At 41.4% G+C, this 13,525-nt stretch overlaps 1 protein-coding gene across 3 annotated transcripts in view; it reads right to left on the minus strand.

Annotated features, from left to right (window-relative positions):
- EPHA5 (EPH receptor A5) overlaps window positions 1-13,525 on the minus strand; it is a 198,771-nt gene that overhangs the window by 44,593 nt on the left and 140,653 nt on the right. For all 3 annotated transcript variants that reach the window (XM_085222715.1, XM_085222717.1, XM_085222716.1), the window contains 3 exons: window positions 12,682-12,806; window positions 8,790-8,949; window positions 4,737-4,839 (listed from right to left, as the gene is read on the minus strand). In XM_085222715.1, coding sequence (XP_085078841.1) covers window positions 4,737-4,839; window positions 8,790-8,949; window positions 12,682-12,806 — 388 coding nt within the window. The remainder of the gene's footprint in view (window positions 1-4,736; window positions 4,840-8,789; window positions 8,950-12,681; window positions 12,807-13,525) is intronic.

Consider the following 13,525-nt stretch of genomic DNA (forward strand, 5'->3'; position numbering starts at 1 on the left):
GGGGCTGATATTTAAAAGTCTAAATCAGCTAAGGTCAAGGATGGATACTCCAGTGCAGAAGTTTTTAATTGCCAACACCCAGGTGGGAAGATTTGTCTTTGCTTTGTCTTTCCAAAGCTAGTTTCTTGCCAGAAGTGTCTTTCTATGTATGCAGAGCACAGGGAGAGGCGCAATTTTTGCTGCCTCAAATTTATTTTTCTTAAGTTCTACAAAAACCTCTGTCCAGTTCTTTGAGAGATCACTTCAGATTGAAAAGTCAACCATAATGGGTAGCTGGCTATTAATGCAGATGCACAGTACACTTCTTAGTTATTTTGAGCACTTTCACAAACATGCTTAGCACTGACCTAATAGCATTCCCATTTTACTCCGTAAAAGCCCATTCCTTTGTTTAATACTGCAAAGCTCTATTGCCTGGAGGACTGCAGGGAGCTGCAGTTTCTTCAGACTGATCCCAATATCCCTTCAGTTTTGTAAACAGCACCCAAGGGACAATGCAGGGAAAACTGCTCTAGAGCAGTGGGTCTCCCTCCCAGGCTAATGGAAACCTGCTTTGGCTGGGCTGTACCCTCATCTCCTGTCTGGGTTTGTAGGATTTGAGGACTGATACTACACCAACAAATGCAGCACCTCATTCCCTTTGCAATGTGTAGCACACATCCTGGCTACTGGCATTGTCTGACAACTGAAGCAAAAGTCTAACAATTTTAAATTACTATATACTTCAATTGGGTACAACAATGCAAGTGCTAAGTGATTCAAGCATTGCTAAGAAAGCAAAATTTAGCCCTCCTGTATCTGTAAAATGTATTCTGCTGTTGAGAATAACACAGTCCTAAGAAAACAAAGATAATAACTCTATGTTCTTTAATTTAATGCTTGTTACTGGTTTAATAATAGATTTTCAATCCACTTTTCTTTTTTTGCCCAGACAAGTACAGTCTGATTTAGTGAATCTCTTTGATTTGTAACCCTGATTGTTATATAATTAATATGCCCTTGATGCACAGAGCAGGAGACTTCAACGGTTCCCAGCTATTTTGCTTAGCGGTATTTATGACCTTGGTCAGAGGACACATTATTTACAGGAAGCGTTTTCTTGAGCATCTGCAAGTACATCAGCTCGGAAATGCAGTTTAATTGTTTAGGGCAAAGCGCATTCAGTTTCAAATTCCCAGGAACCTCCAGCTTCAGAAACAAAGCTCATTTCCACAGATGGACGCTGGCTTGTGGAAATGCCACTGTGACTAACGTTCAGTTGACCTTTGGTTTAGGGCCAGCAGCCAACAGGAAATGCCAAGCTGTTATTTACATTTGTTCAAAAGAAGCAAGAAGCTGTAGAGATATTTGAAAGCAGAAAGGGAAGAGGTGTGGAAACTTCTGCCTCCAGGGCCCCAACAGAAAATAAAAAGCCTGTGGAGCCAGCAAACTCCTGAGGCATACTGCTAGGAAATTACTTTCTGAACGGCGAGCATGAGGAGGGCTGCTCTCAAGTCCCTGCACTCTTCTGCCAGTTCCACCAAGTGCTCTCAGTGCCCTGCCTCCTGAGATGTTTGCTTTTGCTCAGTACGTGGGAGGGCTAGCACAAAGAGCTATATCACAGAGCATCTTACAGAGCAATATCCTAATTCTGAGGTGCCTAGGAACTCCCATGGTGCCTGGGAACAGCATGGAGCCAGAGATGAGGTGCTCATTTGCAGCAGTGCCAGGCTATGTCCTCACTGCAGCAGAATGAGAGGTTTCTCCTGTAGCTTTGCTGTTGGGCAGCACCTGCCCTCCTACATTATGCAGAAAGGAGAAAGTGCTTGGACTCTGCAAAGCTTACTCGGCATGGAAAGCAGCGTGATTTGAGCTAGAGCAAATCCTGGAGTTCAAAATGTCTGTTTTTCTAAAAGTAATTATAAGAAAGAAATAGAAAAGAAAATTTAACTCCCTAGTACTAAGCTGGAACACATAACCTCTCTAAAGATAAAGGAAAGTCTTCCAGAAAGGGAAAGAGTTTACAGCTTCAGAAAGGGATTATCCTATGACTTGGAATGCATTTATCATCTCTGCAATGTCACAGCATGAGAGTGACTCCACGAATTGTCTTGAAACTGTATCCAAGGCAAAGCAGCATGACTGACACATTTCATTGGCATTTCTGTTTCTTTCAAACAGGAGAATATTTTTTGTTTTGCTTTAATTTCAAATCGGCTGTCAGCTTTCTCGGTTTCTGGGGTTTATTTTTCTGCTTTGAAGAGTTATTCTGCACAGTAGACAGGCTTTAAAATACACAGGAACTCAAGGTGGCCAAGAACTCCTGCAGTGTTGAAACTAATTTTCTAATGGCAGACCAAACTTTGGCGCTAGAGGCTCCTCTACCACCTCCAGCAGAGAGACTGGGTTCTTCCCAGTCTAGCAGAAGGATTAAAAATCTGAAAATGGATGTATTTCCTCTTTTGTTCCCCGGAGACAGTACAAGCCATGGAGATGTAGTACCTGTAGGTCTGCAACAGCAGTCTCAGGCCAAGGCCCATGTCAAAGTGGGATGGCAGCTGCTTCAAATGAAAGTTTATCTTCCTTAACCATTTCTTCACAGCTCGTTCCTAGGCAAGCCTATCACAAGCCTGCTTTGCTTGGTTCTCCATCCAGATAGCAGAGAGAATGAATGTGAACCAACAAACTCCTCCAATCCCTGCACTTGCTGCTTCTACAGTCAGCGTGGTACCATGGAGAAGCTCCCAGGAGCCTACAGCTGCAGACTGGTGAGAGTACAGGACAGGAAGATTAAGGCAGCAGAAGAGGAGAGGATAAAACTCCAGCCACAGCAGTCAAAGGCTATACAAATATGTCGAGGGATAAAGAGCCAAGAGGAAGCACGTCCTGGAAAGCCCATGAGGGCAAAGGACAGAAGGCTGTAGCTAACTAAAACTGCTGATAAATGGCAAATGCAACTGCTTGCTCAGATCTGAGCAGAGTAGGAACAAAAAAGGCCAAGTGCAAATGCATGTCCTCAACAAAGGGCTCCTTACCATGTCTAATGCTTGTGGGAAGAGCTGCAGCCACAGGATATGGCTATGAAGGGACCGTGTGTCCCTCCACCTGAGATTCATGCCTAAAGGCTCCTTTTGCAAATGCAAAGGCTACATCCGCAGCTTTTCTGCAGTCACACAAATGTTCCTCCTGTCTATATTGATAAAAACATGCATTGAGGCTAATGGAGGTCAAGTCCACATCCCTCTGTCTGTCTGACTGGAACAAGGATCTGATCCAAACCCTCCAGCCTTTAAAGAGGGATTTGAACACCAGCTCACAGAGTTTAGAGTCATGTCTTTTTGCCTATAGCTTTTCTGGAGCCGCTATCATTTATACTTTGCCCCATGCTGCTGCTTGCTTCTCATGCAAACCAGAGCATTTATTTTCCTGTTTTTAAGCCTAACAAGTCTCTCAGAGCGGATGACAGGAGCCTGAATAGCTGAGTTGGAAGTGTTTGTCAGTTTCTGACCTTTACTGGAGAGAAGTCTGGCAACCACTTACCTGTCAGGACAGGAAATAACTGTGCCTTTCTACAGATGTGTATGACTGGGGACAAAGCTGTTCAGCCTGGCTGGATTTCACTGCGGTGTGTTCACTGACAAACATTCCAATTCCTCTTTGAAACAAGACTCTCAGCTGATATGTTCAGCATCAGTGCAGTTCCTCTGCCAGTATCTTTTAACTATTACTAACACAACGTCTTGCAACATATAGTCACCTTGCTAGACCCAAGCTCAAGAAAGCAAGACTGTGAGGTACTTTCTAAGCCAAAGTGTTTATTTTGCTTTGAAAACAAATTCAGTATCACCAATAGATGCTATGCTGGCATGGCACCTCAGACTGCTATGCATTAATGACGCTGCACTGTTTGACTGCTGCCATTAAAATAAATGCACTATGTTTTGACAGGTACTGCACTGACTGCGAAGAATACATGCGTAGTATATGAAAAATTGTCTCGTGCGTTGGCTGCTACGTAAGTTTAGTGACACAGTACAAACTGATCCTGACATAAGTCAGATTCTCCCCCAATACCACAATTCCTTGTTCACCAACAAGTTCCATCAACTCCCATTACAGTTGTCAAAGATTGTATAGTCCAGCCTTTTATCACTTGCCTATGTTTAAGCACATGAGAAGTCTATGGGATTGTATGATGGCTTAAAGCTGAGCAATTCCCTCTACGTGAGGATCTCTCTGCATAATTTATTAGTGCATGGGAAAAATATTAGCATCCTACACATGAAAAATGAAATCCAGACCTGACCAAACTTAGGGCATTTAGCCATTTGGATGGAACTCTTCTCTTTTTCTTCACAAGTGTTTTCCTGAAGTCACATTTCCTCTGCAAGAAAAGCCCACTGCAAAGTCTGAGTGCAAACATATGAGCTTTAGAATATTTAACCTATTACAACAAGTTCTGCTTATTTTTAAAGTAATAGGAAAACACTCCAGTGAGAATCAAATCAAATCTAATAATCAGGGCCAGTCTACGCAGAGATGAAAATCATTGGGAAGTGAACTACATCTGTGAGCACACATTCACGATTCCTGTCTGTCCAAACAGATCAATCAGCCCACCCTCATGCTGCTTTACAGCACTACTGCTTGAAAGCTCTGTTCACATGCTGCTCTCGCCTAAATTGTGCTAATCAGCTGGTCAGATAAAAGTTATTACAAAAGTTGGAGAAGTGTAAATACACAGCTTCTTCTCTTACCTTCCACTGAGAAGGAAACCGATAACAACAGCCAGCAGAATAACTCCCACTGTTACAGACACAACAATTATAGGAATCTGGCTCTGGTCACTGGATGCAGCTACTGCTGAGATGAAAAACAGAAAATGGAGATTAAGGTTAAAATTATAGTCAGCACTTGCATGGGTCTTTCTTGTGAGGCTGTCAATGAGGTTTCAGTCTTACCAGTTCATTTCTTCTTTCATGGTTTGTGCTTTCTCCCTTTGCTGTCTGTTTCTACTTTGGAAGGGAAATGGGTGGAAAGGAACCAAAACACATAAAAAACCAAGCCAAAACCCAAACTAAATTGCATCTCATCACTGAATTCAGAAATTAAGTGTTAAAACAACTCAGCTTTTGAGAGAGCGAGCTGGAGTTCGTCCTTCCCAGGTCAGCTGCATTGGAAATCACACAGATGAAAAACAAAATAGGCAGAGAAAACATTTATGGAATAATATTGCTGGAGTTTCTAAATAGGTGATGTGAATAAGATCTGAGACAATTAGCATTATCTCTGCTTCAGAAAGCTATAAACAATTAAACCCAAATTCCTTTAGCATCTATATCATACAGCCAGAAGGTGGTTACTGTAAAATAGGAATCTGCTAAGACACACACACTGCTTGGTCGTTTTATCTGCTAAGGAAAGTGTAACTGTCCCAGCCCATACCTTGTAAAAATCCCTCCTGACAAAATGCAGTAGATGAGTCCCATGATAAAGACACAAGCAGAAAGGTCAGGAAATCTGTGTTCAAGAACCAGGTTTTGCCATATGTTAACTATGTTAAGCAGGTGAGTAGATTCTTGAAGCCTTACAAATGGAAATGCTCACAACACCCGTACTGTGCTTATCTGCTTTATACCACAGGGGAAGGGCCCCGCCTCTCCCCGGAGATTTGCACACAGTGATTCCCAAGCAGAAACCTAAGCCTTCTCACTTTCCACCACCAGCTACTCAGCTGTACATCCCTGCTCTGGGGTACAGATCTGGCCTCCTCCCCCATAAACACATTTGGCTGTTGTACGGGACAAACCTCACTATAACTGCTGACTGGCTTAGGAAGTGACTGCCCTGGCCTTAGTCCCAGATGCAACTCCAGCCACTCCACGGAGAAGCAGAAATTGATTTCTGAGCTGCAGAAGACCTTTAACGAATGACTGAAATAAAGGGGGTCCTTAGCACAGGATTAATTTTATGGAGGCTATAAAATAACTGAATAGAGCCCCATATTAATTGTTAGAAGAAAAGAAAGAAGATAAGGTGAGGCACTGAGCATGCAATGGGTTTCAAGTAGCTCTTTATACGGGAGCTTTCCAGTGCTTGACTGCAAGTGATGTGGGCTCAGGAACAGATTTCAGAATGACTGGCCCAATACATTAAAATTTAATTTTAACTGCTCCAAACCTGTACCATCATCCAGAGATTTTATTAGCCTCACGAATTTATAGAAGCTCCTTAAGATGATGCTTTATTGCTTTCTTGACAAAATAATTAAAAAGAAAAACATTTAAAGGAGAACATTAAGCTATTACTCTGGAGGTTTTTTGCACAGCTCGAGGGATGGCGAAGTAAGATGGACTCTGCTGTGATATACAGTGGAAGGAGAGTGTGAATTTGTAAACCAATCTGGGACATTGCTGCCATGTGAAGGAGGGCATTTGCATTACCTTGCCTCTGTGCTCCCTCCTGAGTGACCAGCTGGACTAACTGACCAATACAGCAGAAAAACAGCTTTGAGCAGTGTTCATCTGTGGCCAGGACAGGGATGAGCTGTGTGGCATTCAGAAAGGGGGAAGCATCAAGTGGGCACACCCAGCTACAGTTTCCACCTAAACATGAACTTCCATTGAAAATTGCAGATCTGGCTCCAACGCAGTGCTTTGTAGAATTGCACATTCAGGCAAGAGTATGTAAAACAAAGCCAAAGTTTGGAGAAAGAGACAAGTCCTGATGAAGTTACAGGTTTTTTCATTCCCTCCACTTCTCAGCACTGAGTGCTTAGATCACTCAGCTGTTAGCAATTGTTGTGATAGTCCCTCCAGATGTATACAAACAAATTTACAGAAACACTGTGAACTGGAAACAAAATATGTTGCTTAGTCCAAACAATTCTGCAAGGTGAGTAGATGCTTCATTCCCCCAACAGTCACTGGAAGGCTTGTGTTTATGCTTGAATCAAAACTAATTGCTTGGGTTCTCCAAAATGTTCAGTTCTGAACTCCGACATTGCACTAGGAATTCAGACTGCACTTGCTTTCAAAGCATCTGTTTCTGTGGGATGCTGGAACACAGGAAAGCAGTGGGGAGTCTGCTCACTCTTCTGGCACTAAGGCTGACTTTGTATAGGGTTTTGGGGGAGGAAAAAACACTCTTTTTGAGAGGTCTAAAATGTCAAATGGAGCTTCATTTGTGCAAGGTACTGAGGCTTACTTTACATTTCACAATAAGCTTTGATGAATTATCACTATTTTAGGACTAGAATTGCAGGTGATTATGGCACTGGATCAAATGTGCATGCATTTAATAAAGTATTTCACTAATATTCTGGAATACTATTAGTTGAATTATTCTAACCTAGAAACTTTCCAACTGCTAGCAAAACTTTCCTAGTATAAACATGGAGTAATCTTCAAACATGACTCTGTTGCTACTTATAGGATTAATGTTTAACACAATAAGAAATACATTAAATGGACCATTTTTATTGCATTATTACTTGCATCATGGTGCTATTTGCACTATATTAGTTCAAGCACTGGCTCCACAGCTGTATCTGTACAAATATTGTGATTCCTTTAAACATCTATTATGACTTCAAAGGTGGCATTCATTGAAATGACAACTTACTATCTTTTTCTCAAAGAGCTCATGATGAATTTTAAATGAACTGGAATACCAGCAGTATTGAAGTATTGATGAATTTCAATTTCTGTGGAAAACACAGAATCAATTGGTTCTTTTCCACAGGAATAAACCGAGCATTTTCACTGTATATTTTTCTCTTCTACACAATTATTATAAAAGATTATTAGATGATGGTTGTACAAACTGGAATAGGCATAAAAACTACATATTTTGGAAGTGCATCTTTGACACATCAGCAAAAATCTGGCAGTCAGGACAAAAGGAGTTCAGCCATGCCTGAATCCATGCAAAAGAACAGCTGGACATCTATCTGAACACAACCCTCAGCAGCTGGGTCCTCATGCTCTCAGCCCCAGATCTGCTCCACAACATAGACCCGAGTGATCAGATACATTGAAAGAAAAAACAAATAAAAATTCAAGCTCCACAAATTTTTAACAGGCCAAGCAAAGTCCTATGCCTGCAGTGCCCATTTTCATTACTTCTAATCACAACTCAAATTCCTTGCCTCAAGGCTGTGGAATTGACAACCATCAAAAGCCATCTTTCAACTTGACAGTAACTTGCATCAAAAGATGTGAATGCTGGCTAAATTTTTCCCTTCACAGAGATGCCCCACTTCAGGAGAAGAATCCTTTTCCCCAGATGTAATCAACAGTTACATAATAGAGCGCTCACTGTCCTCTGCAGATGGCCACGAAGGGTGTGGAGAAGGTTTCAGCCCCTCTCCTCCTGCCACCCTGGCCTTATCCTCCCTCACACTAGCACTGTATGTTCCCCTCTGCCTATGAGGAGTACAAGAGTGGGGCTGAGAGTATTCTCACCTTCTCTTACTCACTGGCAAGCCAATAGCAACCAGTCAACACTAACATCTCTCCCAAATACAGGGCTTTTCTAAGCCAGTTCTAAGCTTTTCTAAGGCATTTCTGGAGCCTAAAAATCTCCTGGTGCCTCAACTCCTGCCCCAACATGTGAAACGAGGAGGCAAGGACAGATGTGTTAACCCACCCAGTGTACAGTCACGGTGTGTCTGATGCATAATAATTCAAGGAATGAGACCAGAAAGGAGAAGAGCACAAAACCAACAGCACTCTCTATAAAGGTATCAACTGACTCCTTGCTGGGAGCCATTTCAGGGTCATGAACTGACAGTAATTAAAAGGACTTACACACTGGGCTGGTTTCAAACTCAAATCTTCGACTGAAGCCACCGTAGCCAGCAGCTGTCCGGGCGCGGATCTGGAAGACGTATGCTGAGCCTGGTTTCAAGCCATCTGCTGTAATTGTGGTCTCTTTGGATTTGATGATGGTGTAGCTTGTCTCCTGATCCTTTTCCCAACCCCAACAAAAAACACGAGTTCAAACACACAAATACTGGCTCTAATGGAACAGATTCTTAACAACTCCCACAACAGTGTCACAGAGAATTAATGAAATATGCACTTTTAAGGATCTCTCCCCTTGAAATAACCCTCTGAAGGCCCTTCCTACAGTACAAAAGGAGAGATCTGTTTTTCCCTTGCCCTGCAACTTTTATAGCCAATCACTCCAGGAAGTATGCAAGGTACTTTCCACTCATAAACAACAACACATAGGACCAGAACTGACACTGTAGTGGGGGCAGCTTTCTGTCACACTGGATGTGCACATCTTAAAAGGCAGTGCAGTTGGTATAGAGATGCTTGGGGCAACTGAAAGGTTCAGACTACAAACAAAAATCAGTCCCAAGGCACTGGAAAGCAGAAAACAGTTCCTTTGCCTTAAAGAGGGATTTTGATTTATAGCAAAAACTACTTCTCAGTAATGTAATTAGGCCTAAAAGAGAATAATATATTATACATTGTACAACTTTATGCTGGCATTTCTAGAGCCACGAATTAGATCTTGGCCAGGAACAGCCAACTAAAACTACAGGAAGATAACTAATTTTGCACTGTTCTACTGTAGAAATGAACTTGAAGAAAATTCGCTTGAAATAAATCTTAATTTAAATCAGTTTCTAATGTGAAAGAGTTTCAGTTCTTTGATTAAAATTTCACTCAAATGCTTAGTAATTACTCTTTGAATTATTTACCGTAACACATAATCTTGACAAGAGCTCATAAATTAAGGACTACAAACTAGGAAACTGCTTTTTATTCACCATACCCTCTCAAATCTAAATTATTATGAAGTAAACAGCAGTCTGGGGCAATTTTCCACCAAGATTTCTGCATCTCTATTAGGATCTGAACTGATTGTTCTTTTTCTTTTCCACCTAATGGGCAACTTTCCACAGAGAGTAACACATCTGTCTGAGGCCCTGGGAATCTCCAAATGTAGGATCACATATTTTCTCACTGAAGCCTACAGCTAAGCAGGACTATATTGGAAATATTTATATCTACCTGCCCTTTTTTTCTTGTTAAGGAATGAATTCTCTTAAAGGAATGTGATTTGATGAATCTCAGTTTTCTGAAACATTTAATATCGATCATTCTCATCCACTGGCAATGAACACTCTGAATTCACTGTTATAAAGGGCTCAAACCCAAGAGAATATAAATGACAGTAACAACAAACAAGAAGGATTAAGGATGACATTCCAAATATAACTGAATGAATAGTTAAAAAGCACTAAGTGAATATTAGTTCACATATTTGCTTGTATGTCAGCCCAATTAGATTTTCAATACACTGCTGGCTCTGCAAACATTTAAACACTTGAGCTTTCCTACAGAAGACACTAAGCTTTGCTACCAGCCTGAAACAAATAAATCAAGACAGCATAGACTCAGACTGACTGTAGCACTTTAAGAACTATTTACTGAAGCTACTTCAGTGAATAAATTTTGGATCACAAATACAAGATTCTAAAACCCTACCATTTGTTTGAAAAGAAACTAAACAGAACAAACATATACTTTTCCAGATTTACTTATTTGCTCATCATTAAAGTTTAGAGTCTAATCTTCCCAGGCCACTCCAAGGTAAAGAGACAGTATACCACAACATTCATTCCAAGTCAGTAAAAATCTGAAATTCATTAGTTCCAGTAAAACCATATCCTGATTCTTTGTACTTTGTTGGAATCCCACCATTTTGCTATAGCAGTGCTTCCAGTACCCTAATAAATGACATCCAATTGATTTTTTCAAAATATCACATAGAATAATTCAGCTGGAAGGAACCACCAAAGATCAGGGAGTCCAACTTCTTGATCACTTCAGAGCTAACCAAAAGTTCAAGCATGTTATTGAATGCATTATCCAAATGCCTTTTGAACACTGACAGGCATGGAGCGCATCAGCTACTTCACCAGGAAGTCTGTTCAATGTTTGATCACCTTCACAGTAAAGAAATTTTTCCTAATGCCCAGTCTGAACATCTCCTGGTGCAGTTCTGTGCCATTCCCACACATCCTAATGAACATGTCAGACACTCTGCACGCAGACCTTGCATGCTTCCTCTAACTTTTGCTCTGGGATCTGGTTTCACTCCTCCTCCTCAGTTGCAAAATGCAGATCACCTCTCCTTAAAGCTTCCAATGGGACTTACAATAGGTCCTCAGAAAATGCTGGGCTGGTTAGCACCTTCTTGCCCAAAATTTGGACGGCTGACAAATCCAGCTAGTTCTCCACCACTGGAGGTTTCTGGGCAGAAAGGTGAGGGCTCAACCCTATTTAAGCCACTCATACCCTGTCCAAGCTCTCTCAATCAGAAAAGAAAAAACAAACATTTTATCCTGATGGAGAAAATTTTTTAATCTCCTTCCCAGGTTTGCCTGGGCTGCTGGACTGAATCTCTCCCAGAAAGAAAGAAAGAAGAGGATGAGGAGGAAGGTGGTCCAGTGCTGTTGAGTGCTGAGTGAACTTACCTATGCAATAAAACTAATTAAAGATCATCTATAAAATAGAAATTCGACACAAAGGAAAAAAAAAAAAAAAGAGAACTGTGACTCAATTTCATTATTTTCTTCCATTTTTTAGAGAGAAGGCCTAGTTACATTTCCAGCTAAAGCTACAAACTGCTTTTCAGACGAATCCTTCAAATCTGATTTTTGGAAATCTTAGTTGAGCTGCATAGTTCACAAAACGTTATTTACAAAAAAGGCATTTCATAAAATCATAGAATCCTTAGAGTTACAAGGGACCTTTGAAGGCCATCTAGTCTCACTCCCCTGCAATGAACAGGGACACCACAACCAGAGCAAGCTGCCCAAGGCCTTATCCAGCCTCAGCTTGAAAGTCTCCAGGGATGGGGCATCAGCCACATCACCAGGCAACCTGTCTCAGTGCCTCACCACCCTCACTGTAGAAGATTTTTTACTTATATCTAACCTAAATCTACCTCCTTTGAGTTTGAAAACATTTCCCCTTATTCTATCACCACAGACCCTGCTGAAGAGTCTGTCCCCTTCTTTTCTGTAGCCCCCCTTTAGACACTGAAAGACCTCTATCAGGTCACCTCGGAGCCTTCATTTATTGGCATTTCGTTTTAAACTTCACTAATTTTTCAGTAAGAAAAGGTGTCACCATTTGAAACAGGGGCAGAGATGGTCAACCTTTGTAGGAAAAGTGTTTCTTGTTACGCAGAGATCTAGAGTTAGGGGAAAAAAAAAAAAAAAAAAGGCAAGCTTTTAAAAGCCATGATGCCCTTCTTCACATCAGAACAGACACTGCCTCATTTTAACTCTCCCTCCCTTCCTTATACCCTGGATACAAAACCAAGTGAGGAATTGAAATACCAAGTGCAAGGGATAGCCTGATATTTCCGCGAGGATATAGAAGCTTGATCCCCAAACCCTCCTATTTTTAACATCTGAACAGGTTCTACCTTAATGTGATAAGGCTGAGGAGGAATCTGACACAGATTTAATGTATTTGTTCAAGAGAAGTGGCACACTAATGGAAAACAACACCCTCATTTCAAATCTTCCTAATCATTTACTGCAAAATCAATGTGACATTGATTTATGCATAAAACTGCTCCATTCCTTTCCATGACTCAGATAATTACAACCAGAAGAAGAGGACAGGAAAGAGAAGGTACTTGGGATGCTCGGCAATCAGTCCGTCACACCTTTTCAAAATATTTGATTTCGTATTCCAGGATGATGCCGTTGGGTCGATCTGGTTCCTGCCAGGAAAGGGAGATGCTATTTTTAGTTATCTTCCCTTTTTTCACACTACTGACTGGAGAAGGTGCTGCAAGACAGGAGAAAAAACAGAACAGACAAAACCATGGTTAGTAAGACGGTCTGCCCCTTCTGAACTCAAACTCATCAGCATGTCATCCTTAGCTACTGCAAATCAGTGGGGCCTGTTTTCACTTTGGTGGTATTTGGCTATTTTTAACAGCTGGAATCATGCTGCCTACTGCCTCAATTAGAGCAGTAATGATTTACCCCAGGTTAGGGCTAAGTCCGCATGAAGAGCTCATAATGAATGCTGAGCAACCAACTTGTGCCACTGCTGGCATTTCTGGAAAACTTTGGATTCCACTATGTGTTGATTTAGATAAACCAACAGCTGACAAAATGCAAGGAGAAATGAGATTCAAGAGAATGAGCTTCCTCTGAGCAAATCAAATCAGCATGATCCCAAAAAAGCAGTGGACTCGCACAGATTTTCAGCAGCTGAGGATCTGACCAGCACTGCCACTTGAGCAAAATAAAAACAGGAACTAATATTAGTGGCTTATACCTCAACCTTGTCTTTTCAAGCATCTGTAAATTCATCAACCCCACACCTTGTCTATTCAAGCACTTTTCCAATGTGTCATGGGTTTATATTACCACAACAGAATTACGTATTGATTACACGTTGCCATCCTTCAGCTGCTTTGCAAGTATGCATTTCAGCACACACAGAACACTTTCAGTTATGCAGACTCCTTAACTTTGCCTTGTGCACTCACTGAAGCC

Source organism: Meleagris gallopavo, chromosome 4 (genome assembly GCF_905368555.1).
Source record: "Meleagris gallopavo chromosome 4, MGAL_WU_HG_1.1, whole genome shotgun sequence".
In the NCBI taxonomy this organism is placed as follows: domain Eukaryota; kingdom Metazoa; phylum Chordata; class Aves; order Galliformes; family Phasianidae; genus Meleagris; species Meleagris gallopavo.